At 37.5% G+C, this 23,244-nt stretch overlaps 1 protein-coding gene across 1 annotated transcript in view; it reads left to right on the top strand.

The window, feature by feature from the left end:
- Positions 1–23,244, top strand: part of ttn.2 (titin, tandem duplicate 2) — a 314,983-nt gene that overhangs the window by 424 nt on the left and 291,315 nt on the right. Inside the window, exons 2-16 of the mRNA XM_078404016.1 lie at positions 245–448; positions 7,742–8,029; positions 8,114–8,202; positions 8,285–8,502; positions 8,868–9,711; positions 10,068–10,202; positions 10,849–11,139; positions 11,297–11,407; positions 13,113–13,391; positions 13,745–13,810; positions 14,262–14,520; positions 14,605–14,674; positions 14,867–15,079; positions 17,891–18,033; positions 19,533–19,720. Coding sequence (XP_078260142.1) covers positions 245–448; positions 7,742–8,029; positions 8,114–8,202; positions 8,285–8,502; positions 8,868–9,711; positions 10,068–10,202; positions 10,849–11,139; positions 11,297–11,407; positions 13,113–13,391; positions 13,745–13,810; positions 14,262–14,520; positions 14,605–14,674; positions 14,867–15,079; positions 17,891–18,033; positions 19,533–19,720 — 3,398 coding nt within the window. The remainder of the gene's footprint in view (positions 1–244; positions 449–7,741; positions 8,030–8,113; positions 8,203–8,284; positions 8,503–8,867; positions 9,712–10,067; positions 10,203–10,848; positions 11,140–11,296; positions 11,408–13,112; positions 13,392–13,744; positions 13,811–14,261; positions 14,521–14,604; positions 14,675–14,866; positions 15,080–17,890; positions 18,034–19,532; positions 19,721–23,244) is intronic.

The following is a 23,244-nucleotide window of genomic DNA, read 5'->3' as shown; positions in this document are numbered from 1 at the left end:
TTATGATTCAGATAAATAAATGTTACCATATTAAAATTATTAAAACATTCAATCTATTTCAAGATGTTTTGCTCACCAAAAGTGGCTCCAAGCAAACTTTTGTTTGACGTTGTTTTATTGTCATACTAGTTGATTTTGCGAATTATGATGGCCTATTGAAATCTTGTGTGTTGTTGCATTTTTTGTTGTGTGCATCTGTCAGCATGCAGTGGTTTGCTGACGCTGTTGCCTTGTGTATTGGCAGGTTTGCCAGTTCCCGAGGTGAGCTGGTTCAGAGATGGCCAGGTCCTTTCCGCCGCCGCCCTGCCGGGCGCGGAGATCTCCTTCAGCGATGGCCGCGCGAAGCTGACGATCTCCAGAGTGACGCCCGCACACGGCGGCAGGTTCTCCATTCGAGCCACCAACGGATCGGGACAAGCGACGAGTACTGCCGAGCTGCTGGTTACAGGTAGGTGGGTGGATGGGTGAGTAGGTAGATGGGTGAGCGGGCGGGCGGTAGCTGTAGCCGCCGCTTGAGGAACGCTCCGCCTGGAACATTCGCCATTTGAATCGAGGGAGGAGTAACGGCCCCGACCCGCGTGCAGGCGACGCCCTGTCGACGCCCAACCCTTGCTCCACCCTCGGCGTGGGGATCGTTAAAGCTTCATTGTACCACCGTTTAATAAAACAAAATTAAAAGTACACATTCCACTATATACTTCACCACACGGCCAAACAACTTGGAAACATCTTGGAACTACTTGGAAGCACAAAAGCGAGCTTTCGGCCCGCCATGCCCATGCTAACCGTCGAACACCCTCGCGTACCTTGCTTTGCAAACACTTGGCCAGTTTCACACAATTTCACGTTTTGTGAAACAAGTTGTCGCCTTGTACGTTTCAAGTTGCTGCTGTGATTCTGCAATCAAAACAAAATGATGGCGAGGAAAGGGAGAAATTGAATCATTCCAACAGTTAAAAGTGTGGCGTTGCCCTCCTAGTTGCTGTTCAAGTTGTTTGTCAAACATGCATGCGCACACACACTTTGCATAGTTTGGTTGCCATTCACACAAAGCGGTCTGAAAAATCACATATGTCTTGCAATTTAAAGCCAACTTCACATACATTGCATGAAGCCAACTTCACATACATTGGTGTCTTGCTAATTGACTCTTTACGTCATGGCGTGTACTTGCTCTAGCAAATGACTTAACGAGAGTGAACAATTCAACCCATAGAGCCTGTTCCGCATTTAATAAAATTAAACTTGCTCTGATTGTGGCCTCTGCGCTGCTCTCCTGACTTATCAATTTAACCATCAAAGCCCTTAAAAATAATCTCATCTTTGACTATATTCAAAGATTCAGTCTTTACAATAATGAAGTAGAAAATTCCAAATATTTATGACCCTCAGAAATTCTTTAACATCTACAATTTAAATGGTTCTAGATACATCACAAGGGGGAACATCATCTCAGGTTCTATCTTGTCCAAACTTAAATGTTTCCGTGATATCATGTAATTATACTAATTTATATCAAAAATCCCTTTTTTAAACAAGCTGAGTTGCCTCCAATTTTTGCCTCCAAATCAGTGAACGATGTTTTCTTAAATTTTTTGTTCCTCAAAATGCCTTTTTCAAAACCTTTGTCAATATTTAGTACAGAATGTAGCAATTGATTTCATCAGCGTTAGGTGTTTACTAACAGTACTATTGTTTTCATTTACCAATGTATCGCAAAATAGGCAAGTAATTGATTGTAAATTAGAATAGATGGGACTACCTGATGTGAAATTAACATAACCATTTGAAACATTAATCTAGAGTTAACATTAACTGTTGGAATGATTCAATTTCTCCCTTTCCTCGCCATCATTTTGTTTTGAAAAAGTAGCATACCAGAGGACTGGGAGAAATTCAGAGTCCAGCAGAGGAGGACAAAGGGCTTAATTAGGAAAGGGAAAATAGATTATGAGGGAAAACTGGCAAGGAACATAAAAACTGACTGCAAAAGCTTTTATAGATATGTGAAGAGAAAAAGATTAGTTAAGACAAATGTAGGTCCCTTGCAGTCGGAAACAGGTGAATTGATCATAGGGAACAAGGAGATGACAGACCAATTGAACAAATACTTTGGTTCTGTCTTCATTAAGGAAGACATAAACCGTCTGCCGGAAATAGCGGGGGACCGGGGGTCTAATGAGATGGAGGAACTGAGGGAAATCCAGGTTAGTCGGGAAGTGGTGTTAGGTAAATTAAATGGATTAAAGGCAGATAAATCCCCAGGGCCAGATAGGCTGCATCCCAGAGTGCTTAAGGAAGTAGCCTCAGAAATAGTGGATGCATTAGTGATAATTTTTCAAAACTCCTTAGATTCTGGAGTAGTTCCTGAGGACTGGAGGGTAGCTAATGTAACCCCACTTTTTAAAAAGGGTGGGAGAGAGAAAGCGGGGAATTATAGACCAGTTAGCCTAACATCGGTAGTGGGGAAAATGCTAGAGTCAGTTATTAAAGATGTGATAGCATCACATTTGGAAAGTGGTGAAATCATCGGACAAAGTCAGCATTGATTTACAAAAGGCAAATCATGTCTGACGAATCTTATAGAATTTTTCGAGGATGTAACTAGTAGAGTGGATAAGGGAGAACCAGTCGATGTGTTATATCTGGACTTTCAGAAGGCCTTCGACAAGGTCCCACATAGGAGATTGGTGTACAAACGTAAAGCACACGGTATTGAGGGTTCAGTGTTGAGGTGGATAGAAAATTGGTTGGCGGACAGGAAGCAAAGAGTAGGAATAAACGGGTCCTTTTCGGAATGGCAGGCGGTGACTAGTGGGGTGTTCTGCAAGGCTCAGTGCTGGGACCCCAGTTATTTACAGTGTATATTAATGATTTGGACGAGGGAATTGAATGCAACATCTCTAAGTTTGTGGATGACACGAAGCTGGGTGGCAGTGTTAGCTGCGAGGAGGATGCTAGGAGGCTGCAGAGTGACTTGGATAGATTAGGCGAGTGGGCAAATGCATGGCAGATGCAATATAATGTGGATAAATGTGAGGTTATCCACTTTGGCGGCAAGAACAGGAAAGCAGAGTATTACCTGAATGGTGAACGATTAGGAGAAGGGGAGATGCAACGTGACCTGGGTGTCATGGTGCACCAGTCATTGAAAACAAGCGTGCAGGTGCAGCACGCAGTGAAGAAAGCGAATGGTATGTTGGCATTCATAGCAAGAGGATTTGAGTTTAGGAGCAGGGAGGTTCTACTGCAGTTGTACAGGGCCTTGGTGAGACCGCACATGGAGTATTGTGTGCAGTTTTGGGCTCCTAATCTGAGGAAAGACGTTCTTGCCTTAGAGGGAGTACAGAGAAGGTTCACTAGATTGATCCCTGGGATGGCGGGACTTTCATATGAAGAAAGACTGGATAGACTAGGCTTGTACTCGCTGGAATTTAGAAGACTGAGGGGGGATCTTATAGAAACATATAAAATTCTTAAGGGGTTGGAGAGGCTAGATGCGGGAAGATTGTTCCCGATGTTGGGGGAGTCCAGAACCAGGGTAAGGGGGAAGTCTTTTAGGACCGAGATGAGAAAACATTTCTTCACAGAGTGGTGAGTCTGTGGAATTCTCTGCCACAGAAGGTAGTTGAGGCCAGTTCATTGGCTATATTTAAGAGGGAGTTAGATGTGGCCCATTTTGCTAAAGGGATCAGGGGGTATGGAGAGAAGGCAGGTACAGGTTACTGAGCTGGATGATCAGCCATGATCATATTGAATGGCGGTGCAGGCTCGAAGGGCCGAATGGCCTACTCCTGCACCTATTTTCTATGTTTCTATGTTTCTATGTAGGCTAACACTTCAATGCACTGTTAGAGATTTCTTTAGATAATGAGTCACACAGGCACTGTAGCCCATAATATCATAGTCATACAGCACAGAAACAGGCCCCTTGGCTCACCTTGTCCATGCAGATAAAGATGCCTCATTTAAGCTAGAATCATTTGCCTGCATTTATCCCAGATGCTTCTAAACCTTTTCTATCCACGAACCCAAATATCTTTAAAATGTTGTTATTGTGCCCACCTCAACAACTTCTTCATTCCATACATCCATGACCCTCTACGTGTAAAGGTTGCCCCTCAGGTTCAGACCACATCTTTCCTCTCTCATGTTAAACCTATATTCCTGAGTTCATGATTCCCCTACCTTGGGTAAAAGGCTCTGCATTCACCCTATCTATTTCTCTCATGATTTTATACAACTCTATAAAATCGCCCCTTAGCCTCCTGCTCTTCAAAGAAAGTGTCATAACCTGCCCAATCACTCCCTCTAGCTCAGGTGCCCAATTCCTGGCAACATCCTCATACATTCTCTCTGCACTCTTTCCAGCTTAATGGCCTGAGCAGCCATTAAGTGCCTATCTTAACAATGATAAAGAAAGGTATTATTAAATTTAGCGAAGAAAATGGGTTAGATTCCATAGTGTTACCACAGTTTACACCTGCCTTCTATATCTGAATGTTATATTCACAAATTTAAATTAACTGATAAAAAGAATCATCACACATTACTAGCTACTAAGTTTAAGATTTTTTAATTTTTTATTCCCAATTCGTAAAAAGCAAATTTGTTGTAAAATGATTTTGTTAGCATGTATGTGACATATTTCAGCAATTGCTACCTTAAACATAATAATAGGAAATTAAGTAGGGACATGAGGTAAGATCTAAGAGCCAGGCTAAAATCCATGATAATGTAAAGCTTTTGGATGTAATAAGCCAGAGTATACATGCAAATTAATCAATTAGTGAACTGTAAGATATAAAATGTTTCAACCCACACGCACCTTTATACAGTATATCTAAAGTATTTTTAAGAAAAGGATATGCCATAAACTTGTTCTTCCTGCTAGGTTTTCCAATACAGGATAAATATTTAAGATGGAATATGATTAAATTCGTAGAAATAGTTCTTTTTTTTTCTTTTTTTAAAAATTTTTGAAAAGCATATGTACAAATAGAAATAAAAAAACACATTTGTCACAGAGTTCTTACATAGCTTCAATTTTTAAATTTTTGAAGAGAGAAAGTAAAAAAAACCAAAAAACTATAAACTTGGGGAGAGAGAATAAGAGGGTTAAAAAAAAAAGGATCTAACTATAAAAATTAAAGGAGACAATAACCACAGTTGTACATCCAACCCCTAACTCAAGTTTCAACTTTTAATTTAAATTTTTTATTTTAGTCGTGTGCCAAACCCATTTACTTTTCTAAAAATTCAATAAATGGAGACCATATTTTTTTAAATAACTCAGGTTTGTCGATTAAGGCAAATCTTATTTTTTTCCAAATGCAGGGTCTCTGTCATTTCCGTAGTCCACATTTTAATTGTGGGGGTCATTGGTTTTTTCCAAAATTTAAGTATTAATTTTTTCGCAGTTATTAGACTGTAATCAAGAAAATGTACCTGACTTGCTGTAAAATTTGTAGTATGTTCTGATAATCCTAATATAATTAATTTTGGATCCATATCTAATTTTTTGTTAATAACTTTAGAAACTATTTTAAAAATCTCCAACCAGAAGTTTTGCATTTTTATACAAGTTACGAAAATATGAGTTAAATTAGCTTCTTGAAATTGACATTTATCACAAATAGGAGAGATACTAGGAAAAATCCTATTTAATTTCGTCTTCGAATAATGTAATCTATGTATTATTTTTAATTGTATTAAGGAATGTCTAGTATTTAATGAACATTGATGTATATGTTGTAAACTTTCATCCCATATATCTTGCATTATAAGTTGATTCAATTCGTCCTCCCATGCTCGTCTATAAGATTCTGATGACGGAATGTCAGTGTCAAGGAGAGTATTATAAATAAAGGATATTAATTTATTTGAATTATAATGTCGATTCAGGCATACATCAAGTGTTTCTGGACCTCTAAACTTATATTCTTGCATGTGTGATTTTACATAATCTCTAAGTTGTAAATATCTAAAATAATTATTAACATGTAATCCGTACTTCTGCTGTAAATCCTGAAAAGAAAGAAAAGTTCCCTTATGATAAAGATCTCCCACCCTTTTAATTCCATAACTTTTCCATTGAGCAAATCCTCCATCTAAGACAGATGGTTTAAAAGAAGGGTTATTCGCAATAGGAAGGAAAACAGATAATTTACTCAATTTTAACGAAAGCTTTAATTGTTTCCAGGTACGGATAACACTGTGTATAATGGGATTACCTCCATATGTTTTTTTATTTAAATTTATTGGAGCTAAGAGGATCGCACCAATGTCAAATGGTAAACAATCCTCTTTCTCCATCTTTAACCAATCCGGTTGTGGATCAGAATCATCCAACCAGCAGGTTATATTTTTAATATTAACCGCCCAATAATAAAATAAAAAGTTAGGTAAAGCAATTCCTCCATTAATTTTAGACTTACATAGATGTCTTTTATTTATTCTATGAGTCTTGTAGTCCCAAATAAAATTAGTAACAATTGAATCAATTTAAAAAAAAAACTTTTTTGGAAGATAGATCGGAATTGCTTGAAATAAGTATAGTAGCTGTGGAAGAAAGATCATCTTTATAGCATTACTACGACCAACTAATGATATAGGAAGTGTTTTCCAAAATTGGATATTTCTGTGTAATTTAGTGAGTAAAGGAGGAAAATTTAATTTAAATAAAGAAGTATATTTCCTAGTCACGTAAATTCCAAGATATTTAAACTTTTCATAGGCAATTTTAAAAGGAAATTGTTGGTATGGCCGGATTATGCTCCATTATTGGCATAATTTCACTTTTGTACCAGTTAATTCTATAACCTGAAAATGAACCAAATTGAGTTATGAGATTTAATAAATTCGGAATGCTAATTTCTGGCTTTGTAATATATATTAATACATCATCCGCATATAAAGAAATTTTATTGGTTGTATGTTTAGTGTTATAGCCATGAATATCTGAATTTGATCTAATACTCTCAGCAAGTGGTTCTATAATAAGGGCAAATAGAAGCGGTGATAGTGGACATCCTTGTCTACAACCCCTAGATAAATGAAATTTGGATGACAGCATTTGATTAGTTAATATTCTAGCTGTTGGGGATGTATATAAAAGTTTCACCCATGAACAAAAATTTTCACCTAGTTGAAATTTTTCCATCACTGAGAAAAGATAGGGCTGAAAAAGCATTTGATCAAGAAATAGTTCTTTAACCCTCAATAATGTTGCTACACATAAAGGATGAAAACAATGTGATGTGTAGATAAACCTCCTTAAATTTGAATTCTAAATTCCAATAAAATTCAAAAATAAAATTGATTACATGATGGAGTTCTTAAATTGGAGATGAATGTAAGGAACAGTGCGTACATTCTTTGAATGGCAAATTGGCAGCAGAAACTACCTGCCAATAATAAGTTGGCCTAACCTCCTTATCAGGCAGCTACCATAACAGATAGAGAGAGGATGGGCAATATGCTTTTTTTTTTTGCTCAGGGTGACATCTCTGGTATTTTGACATGTAAAGACCCAAGATGCACTGAAGGGAAAATATTCGTTATAGAATTAATAATAAATGCTGAATTAGAAACATAGGGTAAACAAAAACCTTTTGTGTTAATAGCACATTTAAAGTGTGTTCTGCATTATATTGCAAAACTTTTTTAAAAATTGATTGATGCATTATACTTAAAGTTAGTAATGAATTTAAAGTTGGCAATTTTCCTCTACATTCTACAGCCGAAACAGCACCTCCCAACTTTATACAGAGATTACAAAGTATGACTGCAAGACAAGGATCCAAAGTTAGACTGGATGTTCGTGTGACTGGAATCCCTACACCTGTGGTGAAGTTCTGCAGGGAAGGAGCACAAATCCAGAGTTCTCCTGACTTCCAAATTGTACAAGATGGAGACTTGTACAGTTTAATTATTGCCGAGGTTTTCATGGAGGATTCTGGAACCTTCTCAGTGACTGCCACAAACAATGTTGGACGTGCCACCTCCACAGCCGAGCTCCACATACAAGGTATTTGTTGTTTGTTTTTTTGCATATCGAAACAATATTGTGTCAGTTTTTACATTAATTGAAACATTTTAATTTTTTTAACAGCCGATGAAGAAGTTGTACCTGCTAAAAAGACAAAGACAATTATTACTTCCACTGAAATTTCGCAGGCAAGGCAAACCCAAATTGACAAGGTATCTTAACATTGAATTAAATTTTCACATTTAAAATTTGTTCCAATTGAATATAAGCCAATACAGTGTTTTTATGTTTTAGAAAATGGAAACTCAATTTGAAGAGAGATCTTCAACAATTGAAATGGTTGTAGATGGAAGAGCAGTCATGCAACATCTACATCATAAGACTCCTCCACGCATCCCACCAAAACCAACATCTAGATCTCCAACCCCAACACCTTCTGCTGGCAAAATCACTCGCCAACAATCCCCATCACCTGTTCGTCATGTGAGAGCTCCAGCACCTTCACCTGTTCGGTAAGAATTTAAAAAAAATCTGAACAGTTAAATATCTTTCATAATGCACTAGGAAAATCATGTGTAATAACTGTGATATATCAATTCATCAATTAAATTATTTGGTTGTCATTTAAAGTTGAAGTAAACAGTGTTAATGTTATTTTGCTGACGAAAATATCTGCTGGCCAGAGCAGAAAATTCATGATTGCACCTGGTGTTTGTGGAACAATGGATTTAAAATAAAATTATGCAGTTTGTTACACTGAAATAAATTTCATCACATTTGCCATTTGGAAATTGAAAAATATACCACTGAATCACAAATGCATCAGACCCTCTGCCTATGATACTAAATATAAATGTGGCTAATATTTATTTTACAGATCTGTATCTCCAGCTGGAAGACTCTCAACATCACCGATCAGATCAGTGAAATCGCCACTTCTCACTCGTAAATCTCAGGCAACTACAGTTGTCACTTCAGAAGCTGTACCCCCTTGGAAGCAGGAAGGTTATGTTGCAGCAACTAAAACAAAAATAAGTGAAAGCAGATCTACTACAAGTACTACACAGATTCACAGAGAAGAAAAATGGGAAGGAAGATATGGAGTCCATAGTCAAATGATCACTGGAGCTGCTGGTGCAGTATATGCAGCTGGTGCAGCAGGTGCCTCTGGTGCAGCATATGCAGCTGGTGCAGCAGGTGCCTCTGGTGCAGCATATGCAGCTGGTGCAGCAGGTGCCTCTGGTGCAGCTGGTGCAGCAGGTGCCTCTGCAGCATATGCAGCAGGTGCCTCTGCAGCATATGCAGCTGGTGCCTCTGCAGCATATGCAGCTGGTGCCTCTGGTGCAGCATATGCAGCTGGTGCAGCAGGTGCCTCTGGTGCAGCATTTGCCGCTGGTGCCACAGGTGCAGCAGGTGCTTCTGGTGCAGCATATGCCGCAGGTGTCGCTGGTGCTGCTAAAGTTACTACAATTGAACAAAGTGCTAGTGTGGCAGGAGCTTCCAGAATGATCACAATCGAAGGAGGCCTTGGTGCTGCTGGTGCCATGAGAATAACCACAGTTGAACGATCTGTTGCTGCTCCAAGAATTACCACAGTTGAACGATCAACAAGAGTTGTTGAAGGAGCTCCGGCTGTTGTTAAAGTCTCCATAGATGAAGGAATTTCCACAACTGTTGGAATGACTGGCGTTGCTGTTGGTGTTTCAGGTGCAGGGCAGCAGGTAAGCATAATACATTTTTATCAGGCGTGTCACATGCTGCAAAATTAAAACTGTTAATAATTAGGAACAGTGGTCTGATCTCAATATTAGAAATATTGAGTTTGATAACTTTGAGACTTTCTGTGAAGATGGATTAATATAGAAAATATTGGGAAATTAACCAATTTCTTGCTTGGTTGTGTAGGAAATCATTATAACTGTAAAGACATTTTATTTTCATATTTACGCTTCAAATATATCTGTGTGCAATTGCATTTTATATATTGCGCCAATGCAGATTTATTTTGTAAATTATCTTTCAGATATTTAGTTGCATGACCTATAATAAAATGTATTTTTTGCTGCATGGAATTCAGTTAGAACAAGGTATTGAGAAATCGACAGCAGTAGCTACTGTTGTAGCCGCTATTGAACAAGCCAGAGTACGTGAACCAGTTTCTGTAACCAATGCCAGAATGTCCATAGATCAACCACAACCAGTTGAGGATCAGGTAGTTTGAATCACAAAAGAATAACTTTAAATCTACTTATTTGTCTCAATCTATAGATTTTAGCCTCATAACTATCACTACAACATTCCCATGAAAGTATTGTTTTTTTTAATGTAACACTTAGTTTAGCCACTTTTCCATTGTAGTTGTATAGTTAATTTTTAATGGTACTCCTCTGCATTTGTGCCCTTCCGATTTGCTACTTCTCTATCCTTTAATTTCACACTCTCACGTTCTTACTCTTGTATCTCTGAGTGTCATTGCCACTTCCCTAATAAAGCGCGAACCCACCATGCACGCAATGGTCATGTAATTTTAGATGGTCTGCTTAAAATCTGTACTGGGTGTAAATGTGTTAATGTGTAGTGTGCATTTTGCTGTGAAAAACAATACCATTTTGCAACGCAAATGTTTACACTTTATGGGATCAATTACTTCCCTTTTTTATTTATTTTGAATAAAAAATCAATCTGCTTCTGAAAGTAACAATTTATTTTAAACAAACTGAGTAATTTGTCAATGAGAAATTGACAATGTGACAGATCAAAGTTCAACATGGTATTGGTTTTGAAGTTCATAGTTAATCTTGTCATATTTAAGATTAGACTATGAGTGCTTTTGCAGACTTAGCCCTTGTTGTCTGCAGATTGAGGTTGGCAAAAAGGCTGAAGCTGTGGCTAAGGTGTTGGCTGCTGTGGATCAAGCACGTACTAGACATCCTGTGTATGCTGAAGGAGCGCGTTCAGAAGAGACACGTATGGAGTATGAATATGCACAGCGTGGTGTATGTCAAAGTACCACTGAGTTTTCTGCTGAGAAACGAGCACCCTCTGCTGAACAACAAGTTGTCACCACAACTGTCAGAAAAGAGACAGTTATTGTGCCAACTGAAACACAATTTTCCTATGACGAACAAGCTGAAAAACACATTTCACAGGTCAGACTTCGTTTAACTCATAAAACACTGAGTTAATGTTGACAAAAAAATATTTTATCTATGTTAACTATGAAAAGCAACTTGAGAGAACTTTTATTTTCAATTTTATTTTTACACGGTGGATTAAACATAATAAAGGTTTTGTTGGTTGCTATAGATTGAAAGAGCATCCGAATCTACAGTACATTTGGACCACAAACTTTCCAGTGCAATTCCTCACTTCACTGTTTCAAAAATAACTGTAGCCAAACCTGAAACAGCCCAAGAGGTAAGGGTAAAGTTTCTGGATGGCAGGCAAATAAATAAATATATTAGAATATTAAATAAACAAGATTTGAAACGAGCCATTGGAAATCTGAAACTTCAGGAATGGAAACTCTGTATAGTCCAGTTAACATGAGACTTGTCAATTTGATGGAAAATATTCTTGACTCAATTCCTACTATATAATCACTACCTAGTTTCCCCAAAGGGGGCCTAAATCAGATATCATGCTCTATATTTGTATGTAAAGGAGCATAATATATATTTTTGGCAGCCACAAAGAGATAGTCCAAAATTTTGTTTTTGATGTCATTTCAAAAATGCTTTTTGACCTTGAAATAAACTCTTATTGTGCCATGTTGCACACAATATTGGCCTGGGAGACAACGGCTACTTCTTTGATTGTAGCAATGAATTGATTAGGTTATATCACGGTAAACCATACAATGGACTTTAATAATGGATATGACTGTGACATTGATGAATATTGGGAAAAGGTTTTGACAGTCCAGTCACTTGCGCAATTTTTCCAATGGATTCAAAGAATCTAATTTTATTGAGATAAACTATGCCAAACTATTTTTCACAGACATTAAACATCTTGGATTAGATGCTGCTATTTCCCTGCCAGACAGTATATTTTTTAATATTTATATCTAGATTTTTTTTAAAGTTCCTGAAATGTATTGGCCCAGAATTTGCAAGGAAATTAATGGCAATTGTGATGAACTCATTCTTAAAAACTGAGTTATAAAAACTATACCAATTTGTGATGGGGAACAGATGTGTAAAGCAATGCAACTCACCATAAATTATTGCAAATTTGTGCTATTGGTCCAAAGATAACTGGATCTTGCCATCAGCTCCCCCATGAGTTAACAAATTGCTTTCTTTGAATCAAACTTTAAGAAAGTCATGGCTGGCACTTAATAATCTGAGGATGAGTTTCATGCTAAGATTTAACTTCCTACAAAGCCATTTAAGTTTGATTAACGGGCCACAATGGGAATTGAAATTGTGGATCTTATCTCTGCAAATTTTTAATTATAAAATATATTGTCCTTTTCATTATTTTCATCTCTCTTAATTTCCCCTTGTTTTAATTTGTAACACATTTGGCTCAGATTTGATCGATCTCCATTTCAGTAGTAACCCCTTTTTTAAAATCTGTGAGAGTCATTGATTGAAGAGGTGGAATACTGATTTCATCGTTCACAGAGATCCTAGATACCATATGAAGTTATCAAACTGTTATCAAGCTACATTTTCAGTTATTTTAGGGACAAAGAATTTTTAAGGGGGCTCAATGGCATAATACTAGAAGTTGCCATGCACAACAAATTCTGGACCATGTTGAGGTTTTTTTGCTATCATCATTCATTTTCATTTTCACAAGTACATTTTTAACATCATATGTACTAATAGTTTAGTGTTAACAGTTGTAGATCATTAACTCAAGTTTTTAGACTCTAACATTTTATGTTTGAAGGACGCTGGTTGGACATAACATTCAAACTCCTTCAATATTTCCTACACCGGATTACATTTTCTTAATGATGACTTTGTTTTTTTGCTCATGCAACAGTTTTCAAAAAGGACATCTAATCTACCTAACTTAATAATCCCATCCATCTCTTCATTTTGACCACAATTTAAAACCTTAAAATAAATTGTAAATAATGTAACTTTATTCTTCTTGGCTTGGTTAGGTTTCTATAGCAGGAACGGCTATTGTTACTCTGGAGAAAGAGTTGTCTGCATCCTCTGCTGTGAAGGTCACCAAGCCAGTGAAACCCCCTGTATTAAAAGAGGCCAAAACTGTGACACAGGAGACAGTCTTTCCCAAGCCGCACTTTATAGAAAAAACAGACATGTATGAAACACGATTTGATACTGAGATGCACAGGCATCTAGGTTTAAGTTTTTCAGGTTCACTTGAAGCTGAATTTGATGTTGAAGATGAAGATCAATATGAAACACAAGAGCAGGTTTGTTAATTATCAGGTTGTGCTCAAAAAATGTAATAGCTTTGTGTATTCCCAACACATTAACAATAGCAAATCATGCAAAATGTTTCACTCCTGATCAAGGACAAAGCTAACACCATTTTCATCTATCCCTCTCTTCTCTGGAACCCTTACTACCTCCTAAAATTGTATTCATTCTTTAATTAATGGGAGTGATAAGTGTGTGATATAATTAGCCTGGAGACAGAAACCCTTTGCTGGAAGCTCTTTTCCAATTTTCAATTTAATATAACACATTATTCTAAAACTATTAGACAAGTTGAAAAGTAGATTTTTATTTCTTATTCATTACTTTACTTTCTGTTTTCTTTTAGATCACAGAAACTGTTGTTGCCGCAGTTCCAGTGGTGATTCCACTTACCCCACCTAGTTTTGTTTCTGTAAGCAATTAATTCATATAAAATAACATTTTGGGTTTTGTGTGTTTTGCATTACCTTTATAGAGGTAAATAAAATAATGAAAAGCTTAGATAAGGTGAAGAGCCACGGTCTTTTCCCCAGGGTAGGGGAGTCTAAAACTAGCGGGTATAGGTTTAAAGTGTGAGAGGAAAGATTTAAAAGGAACCAGAGGGACAATTTTTTCACTCAGTGGTTGGTGTATACGTGGAACAAGCAGCCAAAGGAACTAGTAAATGTGGGTACAATTACGACATTTAAAAGACACAAACAGGTACATGGATAGGAAACATTTGGAGTGATATGGGTCAGACGCATCAAAATGGAGCTAGATCGGTTGGGTAACTTGAACAAATGGGCCAAAAGTCCTGATTCTATTTTGCATAACTCTCTGACTCTATGATGCTACAATTAATGCTGCCATATCTTTTTCAGGGTTTGAAAAACATGACTGTAACAGAAGGAGAATCTGTGACTTTAGAATGTGAAATCACAGGGCATCCTTCCCCAACAATAATGTGGTTTAGAGAAGACTATCACATTGAAAGTTCCATTGATTTTCAAATAACCTTTCAAAATGGCATTGCTCGTATAACAATCAGGGAAGCCTTTGCAGAAGACAGCGGTCACTTTACTTGTACAGCTACCAATGATGCTGGTTCTGCGAGCAGTTCATGTTATCTTCTTGTTCAAGGTTTGTATTTTATAATAATGTCAAAACTGATAAATATTTTTCTGACAAAAACAGATGTAAAATAGTTTATTTTTATTTCTAAAGTGTCAGAAGAGATTGAGAGCAGAGAAGAAGCTGTGGCGGCATCTGAGCAAATTGTCTTGGAAAAGAAACGGTATTTATACTGCAGATGTGTTTCACTTTCTTAATGATTTTAAACAAATGTATTGTATTTCATTTTTGACATATTCCTTTCGTTGTTTCACTCTTAGACCTGCTTCACTATGCATTAAATATGCAGTAACATAAATATAATCCATTGATAGTGATCCACCATATCAAAATTTTTCTCACATTTAATTTCCAGAGTTGAAATGAGCATCGAAACTGTGTTGACAACCAGTGCCACAGCTGAATCAGTGGAAGGTGCTGCTGGAGTTGTTCCATTTTTCATCCGGAAACCAATACCACAGAAATTAATTGAAGGTGGATGTGTAATATTTGATTGTCAGATTGGAGGTACCCCTAAACCCCACATTTACTGGAGAAAAGCTGGAATTCCGTTAACAACTGGATACAGGTATAAGATTCTGTTAATCAATTTTGAGCCATTTAAAATTTTAAGTCACTTTTCATTGTATTAAATTGTAGTATTAACTGTCTTTGGAACATGGCCATAGAATTAATTATTACATTGTCATATAAAATGACTAATGCATATTAAATATTATTTGGAGGGAGATGAGCAAGTTGAAATTGGGATTACATTAATGTCACCCATATTTAATGTTTCACTAGTTCAGTATATGTTCTTTTGAACTTAATAAACAACTGTTGAATAATTTGACAGGCCGTAGTAAAGATAAATGTGGGCTGAGATAAACTTAAAAAGTATGATTGAATGAATGAATGTTTATTGGCCAAGTATGTACACATACAAGGAATGTGCCTTGGTGCTCCACTCGCAAGTAACAACACGAACATACAGTAAACGATTAAGAATAAAGCATAAAACATTAAAACATTAAGAATACAACATTACAGTTTAAACATGTGAGTGAAATAAACCAGAGCAAAAAGAGATTACAGACTTTTGGTTATTGAGTAGAGCTACTACTCACGGAAAAAAAACAGTTTTTATGTCTGTCTGTGGCTGCTTTGACAGTCCGGAATCGCCTTCCAGATGGAAGTGCTTCAAAGAGTTTGTGGCCAGGGTGAGAGGGGTCAGAGTTGATCTTGCCCGCTCGCTTCCTGGCCCTTGCAGTGTACAGTTCGTCAATGGGGGGAGGTTGCAGCCAACAACCTTCTCAGCTGATTGAACGATTCGTTGCAGCCTCCGGATGTCGTGCTTGGTGGCTGAGCCAAACCAGACCACGATGGAGAAGGTGAGGACAGACTCTACGATGGCAGTATAGAATTGGACCATCATTTCCTGTGACAGATTGTGTTTCCTCAGCTGCCACAGGAAGTACATCCTCTGTTGGGCCTTTTTGACTGTGGAGTCGATGGTGGCCCCCCATTTAAGGTCCTTGGAGATGATGGTTCCAAGGAACTTAAATGACTCCACAGATGTGACTGTGGTGTTGTTGATAGTGTGTGGGGGAGAGGGGAGGGTAGCTCTCCTAAAGTCTACAATCAGTTCCACTGTCTTAAGAGCATTGAGCTCCAGGTTGTTGCGATGGCACCAGGATGCCAGCTGTGTCACTTCCCGTTTGTCGGCAGATTCCTCCCCATCCCGGATCAGTCCAATCAGGGTTGTGTCATTCGCAAACTTGAGAAGCTTGACAGAGGAATCTGGAGGTGCAGTCGTTGGTGTAGAGAGAGTAAAGGAGAGGGGATAGTATGCAGCCTTGCGGTGCTCCTATGCTGAGGGTCTGCGGGTCCGAGATGTGCTTTCCCAGCCTCACATGCTGCTTCCTGTCTGTCAGGAAGTTGATGATCCACTGACAGAGGGGTTCAGGCACAGTCAACTGGGAGAGTTTGGCGTGTAGTAGCTCTGGCAGAATGGTGTTAAATGCAGAGCTATAGTCCACAAACAAAATCCTTGCATAGGTTCCCTTGCGGTCTAGGTGCTGGAGGATGAAGTGCAGGCCTAGGTTGACTGTCATCCACCGATCAATTGGCCCGATATGCAAACTGCTTTTCAGCTGGGCCAGCACAAGTCTTTTAAAGGTCTTCATGACTACAGAGGTCAGTGCGACAGGCCTGTAGTTGTTAAGACCAGTGAAGTTTAAATTACTTTATTTGTCCCCGTGGGGCAATTTGCAAAGGCACAAGAGTAGTACAAAAACTATTGGGGGGGGGGATTAGCAGGGTGAGCAGTAGGACAGAGGTGGTTAGGAGTTGAGGAGCTGAACAGCCTTGGGGACAAAGGTTGCCCTTCTCCTCTGTGTCCTACAGCCTGGGCTGCGAAGCCGGCATCCTGAGGGAAGCCCACCCCGTCTCCCATTTCACTTTTATCTCTTCTCCGCTGTCTACGCACATACATTCCTCTGGCTTTACATTTCACTCCTCTCTCATCATCTGACACCTTTTTGGCTCCTTTGCACCTCTGGTCTTTGTCACTTACTCCATCCATCTGCCTATCAAAGCTCTCTCATCTGTAGTCAGCATTTGCCAGCCTTTGCCCCCACCCCCACCTCTTTTCCAGCTTTCTCCACCCTTGGCCCTCTCAATTTAGTATGAAGAAGGTCCCGACTCGAAACGTCGCCTGTCCATTCCCTCCCTAGATGCTGCCTGACCCGTTGAGTTCCTCCACCACTTTGTTATGTTAGTTTATGGTTCAACTATGTTCTATTTTCAAGGCCTTCCAGAGTGTAAATCTCTACTACTGCCACATTTCTGTAATCTCCAAACCTATCATCTTCTGAGATAACTGCACAAATCTAATTTTAGCTTTCTAATTTAATAGATATACCATTTTAGGCTTTTTTTTCTATCAAAGCACGTGAATATGTAATTTCATCTCAAAATCTCTCTTTCTTATCCTTTAAGATATTTATCTCTTTAACTAAGCTGTCCATTTTAATATTTCCTCATGGAACTCAGTCAAATTTTGTTTGACAACAATCCAGTTAAGTGGCTTGCAATATTCTGCTACCTTAAAGTCACACAAAATTGAATTAGTCTTTCTTAATGCAACATTAAGCAATACTTTTCAAGTGGAACTGGATGAATACATAACAATCTTGGGATTGATAGGATTACAAATGCAAATACAAATGTTGCACTTCACAGAAGATTGAGTGGAGTAGGGAGTGTATGTATTTATCATTATCTCGGCTTCATTGAAGAAATGGGTATAGCTTTCTTGTTGCACTTTTCCCTATGTGCATTGTGAGTTTATTTTTCTTGCTTGATGTCTTGTATAAAACATTTTATTTTTCCTCAGGTACAAAGTAATCTACAAGAAGGAAACAGGAGAATGCAAACTAGAGATTTCTATGACTTTTGCAGATGACGCTGGTGAATATTCTGTTGTAGTTCGTAATCAACATGGAGAAATTTCTGAATCAGTTCAACTGCTGGAGGAAGGTTTGTATTCATTAAAGCAGCTGATGTTTTAAAATGTTTTGTCGACAAGAAAAGTCTGCTTAATTGGGCTGAGAGTTAATTAAGATCATTTTTTTTTAGATTATTTAGGTAATGACTAATTTATTTGGTTTAATTAAATTAACTTAAAAGTTCTGTGTTTTTACTACTTGGTTAAAATTATGTTCCATTTATAAAATAAGGTTAAAACATATCTCAAAGAATAAACTTAGTTTATTAACTGTTGATATCTAATTATTTCACTGTGGGTATTTGTTCATTTTCTCTTTTAATAACCATATTTTTTTGTGAGTGATTTCTGGTTGTACAATTGTAGATAATAGGAATCATTAGGAACACCACTTAAAAAGAGGCCATTTGACCCATCATAACTGAAAAGGATCATCCAGCACCCAGTCGAAAAGCATCATCCAGCACTACGACCCTAGCGTTGGATGTCTAAGCTTTTTAATGAGCATCTCTGTACATTTCAAATGTGACGTGGTTGATTATAGCTATTAAAAGGAAGCTTTCAAACAATACATTCCAGATCCCCATGAATTGGTGAAAGCTTTTTTTCAGATCTCTTCTAATACTTCTAACAACTGCTTTCATTCTTTCAGTTTTTACTTCACTAAGAGAAATGGGTTGTTCTGATTTACACCAACTAGACCCTCAGAATTTTGTACATTCTGGCTTCCTCCATTCCAAAGACAGAAACCCTAACTTATCTAATCTTTCCTCATGGCAGCAATTTTCCAGTCCACGCAATATCGTTGCAGGTTTCTTCTCCACCATTATCAGTGCAAAGGCATTTTCCCAATTCTGTCTCACCAGAACTTTACAGTTAGTGTTGTACACTATTAGACCATAACCTCTCAATTTTTATATTCTGTGCCTTTGCTAACAAAATAAACCATCCATTGTGTTATTTGAAACTCCTTATTGCCTTGTCCTGCTGCCTTTTTAAGAAACTAAATATTTACTCCAAGGTCCCTTTCTTCATGCATATCATGAAAGATCCCACTATTTGTTGGAAATTCATTTGCCTTGTCTCACAATTAATATTTTCATACTGAACTCTATACTTCTGGCACTACCAAAGAACCATCACAAATGTGCTGAGCCAAATTGTCTGTGTTTAAGATTGATTTTGATTCATTCTGATTCCAACTAAATGTCTCATCCTTCGAGCGTGAAATAGATGTTTTCTATATTAGGATGTTGAAAAGAATAACATGGGAATAGGCCGTTGTAAATTTAGTATTATGTAATTAGTAATCTGATGGTTAATAGGTCATCAGAACACAGTGAATGTTACTTGATATGATCTGAAATTTTAATTGTATATCTGATATCCGTAGACTGTGCGGGCCTAAAATGTGAATTGTCGATAAAAGGGTGTGAAACTACATTCAAAGGGATGATACCAAGCAAGCTTTGGTTAACATTTAAGTAGTTAATACATAATTTACAATTAATGTGTATCCCTGTCTTTTTAGCTAATTATGAGCTTTACCTAACTGAGCACCAGGAAGTTATTTATCAGACAGAATTAGTAACAGAGCATGTTCAAGAACCGAAAGTTGCAGACGTAGCACCAGTGATTTCAATGACGGAATATGACAAAGAACAAGCACTAATCAGGAAGAAGATGGGAAAAACTGCAACCATGATGATAACTGACCAGGCAAGATTTATTTTCTAATTTATTTGCCTGAACATATCTCAGATAATTTGTCATGTTAAAAATCTGAATGATATCTATGTACTAAAACTCTCGTTTGTTTGTTCCTGAACTACAGCCAAAACGGTACACAATAGCCTGACAATTTTAGGCCCACCTTACTCACCATTGTCCCTTTGGTGCTAATGGAAGAAGTTTCATTGAAATCGGTGTTATATTTTTTAAGTTATTCACATTTTAAAATTTAAATCTATCTCTGAGGGAGGGAGGGGGAGGAGGATGAGGGGGATGGAGTGGGGGGAGGAGAAGGGGGGAGATATTTAAAAATGACGCAATTACAGAAACAAGTCTGCAAAATGAACCAAAAAATCTGCCAAATTATTGGCAAATACATCAAGAAATGACAGTTGAAAAAATAAAATGGACCTAATTACTTTTCTTTTGCACGTTGAGATTATTTTTAACCATAAAAGCACATTTTATTCTATATCTTGGATTTTTGGGGGTCGTGTTCTATGAATTCCATAAGGACAAATTTCCATATCCCAAATGGTCATAATGTGGGATTCACCACTAATGTGGCTATTAACTTTATATGATGAGAGCAAAATTTACAGGCAGTATACAGCAATTGTGTCTACAGGCTATACCTGGCAATTAAAATTGAATCCATATTGGGGCGGCACAGTGGCGCAACAGTAGAGTATTGCTGCCTTACATTTCCAGAGACCCGGGTTCAATCCTGACCATGGGTGCTGTCCATACGGAGTTTGTACGTTCTCCCCATGATCTTTGTGGGTTTTCTTCGGGTGCTCCGATTTCCTCCCATACTCTAAAGACGTACAGGTTTGTAGGTTACTTGGCTTTGGTAAAATTGTAAATTGTCCCTAGTGTAGAATAATGTTAGTGTGTGGGGATCGCTGGTCTGCGTGGACTCGGTGGACCGAAAGGCCTGGAAAACTAGGGGAAAAAAGATGCTGAGCTGAAGGAACAATTTGAAAGGGTGAGGGTTTTGTTCTGAGAAGAGCCTTAAAGTAGGTGTGGAGGCTTAAAAGTCAAAGTGCAAATTTAGTCTTTGTCGTCCAAATAGTTGAAGCCACAGTCATCATTAATGTGGTGAAAGCATTGGGAATGCACAAAAAGGAACAGGTTTATAAGTATACATTAAAAAAGACGGGTCCATGTGATAAGCATGGAGATGAAGAAACTATGGTGGTAGGTTTTGAAGAAGTCAAGGGCTTGAATAATTCAGAGTTATGATAAGGTTGTGAATATTTTCCCTTACCTGGGACAGTTGTTGGGAAAATAATTAGTGAAAAAGATACATTGTCTTTTTTGTAAAATCAAAAATCTTTAGATACTGGATATATGAAATAGAAATAGAAAATACTCAATAGGAAATACTTAATAAGTCATGAAGCATTCATAGATGGTAAAATAGCATTAATGTTTCAGGTTGAAGACCCTTTATCACTTCTGAAACTTCTGCTTTGAATGTTCAGCATCCCCTTGGTTTAACAGAACAGTGGTTTAAGAACTAATGAAGGATCTTTAACCTGAAACTGTAACCCTGCTGAAGTTGAAAAGTGAATAATTACAATTTTGGCAGAAATAGGATGAAAGGAACAGGAAATGGAGAAAAGAGGAATGAAAAAATAAATACAACAGTTCAGAATTGGAGTAGAGGGAGCATTTTGAGGTGGATGCTTTCATGTGGATGAGCAAGTAAATGGAGTAACCAGAAGCAGTTGAATTATTTGAATATTTTTGGTGACAATGTTTTTGGGCTGCTTGTTTGTTGTAGGTGAGGGTACAGGAAGATGCTTTCATAGAGATGCTTGGTAACGGAGTATCAAGGATATAGGATCATTCTGTCAGGTGCGCTGTTCTAGATAATTGAATGAGGTCTAATGAAACTTGGTGAAATCTAGCTAAATCAGGTGATAGGAAAAACCTTTTGTTCACTGTATGAATAAGAAACTCAGCATTTTGGTTCTGCGATTCTTTGCCAGAACTAGGAAAATGAATAGATACAGGTGACGAGAGTAAGGGGGAGGGAAGGAAAAAACATGGGGAATGTCTGTGATAGGGCGAGTTTTGTTTTCTTGAGTAAAAATTGGGACCTTAGCAATGGAGATGACTGAGAGGAGACGAAATCACAGGTACAGATGCATGATTGGTTGAGCAAATCAATTATTGTAATCAGTATTCAAGGACAAGTCATGTTGGCGTAAAAATTGAAAATGCTGTAAATAGTTAGTAGTTGTAGGACATCTATGGAGAGTAAAAAATATTTATTTGTCACAACAATAACCTTTTTATCAGTTATCTCTGCTTCAATTAGAATATTTGTTGGCACTCATTCTCTCACAATAGTAATGCAGATACTATGTAATACTGTATAGCATCTATGCAGTATTACCTGTGATACTGCATAGATTAATTGGAATTACCATCTGCACAAAAATTGAGATATTTTCAAAAACTGAAGAGGATTATAAGAGTAAGGCCTGTGAGTGGACAAACTATCCACTGGTTTCAGGTGTTTGACCCTATTTAACATTCAAACTCTGATCCTGGGCTCTATATAGGACCTCCAGTTCCTATTTAAGGACAAATCTTGCAGGAGCACACAGAGTGAACACAACCAACCAATTTTACCATTGAAGGAGCTCCAGAATAATAACTGAACTATTTATTTGGATCAACAAGAATAGGAGTGCTCAAGTGCACACTACCTTCCATAGTTGCAATTCCTCCTTGTGAACTGTTTTACTGTTGGTCAGGCATTCTGTGGTTTCACTTTAAATTTGCCAAATTGTATCAGGATGTCACTTTAGAATAGGCAACCTCGTTTTCTATTTTCTGTGTTTTTTAAATGCTGTAATTTCTCCCAGGTTTCTATAAAACCTTTGTTCAAATACTTCTGAAAATCTGTATGTGAACTGAATTCCTTTTTATCACATCAACACATTAAAATAGTTTCACATTATTACATTTTGGGATAGGTGACTGGCCTCTTTAATGGAACTTGCAGTTCGTCTCTGCAACTAAAATACACTCTTTTTTCAATATGCATTACAGTCTATTGTGCATCTCTGTTTTTTATAGCTACCACATTTTGCCCTTTCTGCTTATGTGCCTGCTCTTATAATCCTCTTCACTTTTTGTCAAGGTCTCTATTTTTATTCAGTTGGTAATTCTAAATCATCCATGATTATGCATCTGACTGATCTGCTTTTTAATTATATGGAAATCTGGTAGGTCAGCAACAGTCTCACGAGTGCATTGTTTTCTACTTCCCTGTAAACTCGCTGAGTTCACTGGAAACTTTATTTATGCAACTGCATAATTTTTATTTAACATCTGTATAACATCTAAAAAATATAAATTAAAGGTATGTTAGTGGTATTAATGGGAGTAATATCCAATAGTCTAGAAAATCTACCATTCCAACAACCACCAAAGACCCACAAATGCTGAATTATCAGAATTTTATTGAATACATTGAGAGTAAAAATGGATGT

This window comes from Rhinoraja longicauda, chromosome 8 (assembly GCF_053455715.1).
Source record: "Rhinoraja longicauda isolate Sanriku21f chromosome 8, sRhiLon1.1, whole genome shotgun sequence".
NCBI lineage: Eukaryota > Metazoa > Chordata > Chondrichthyes > Rajiformes > Arhynchobatidae > Rhinoraja > Rhinoraja longicauda.
Note: the sequence above shows the minus strand (reverse complement) of the source record. Positions and strands in the feature narration are given on the sequence as shown.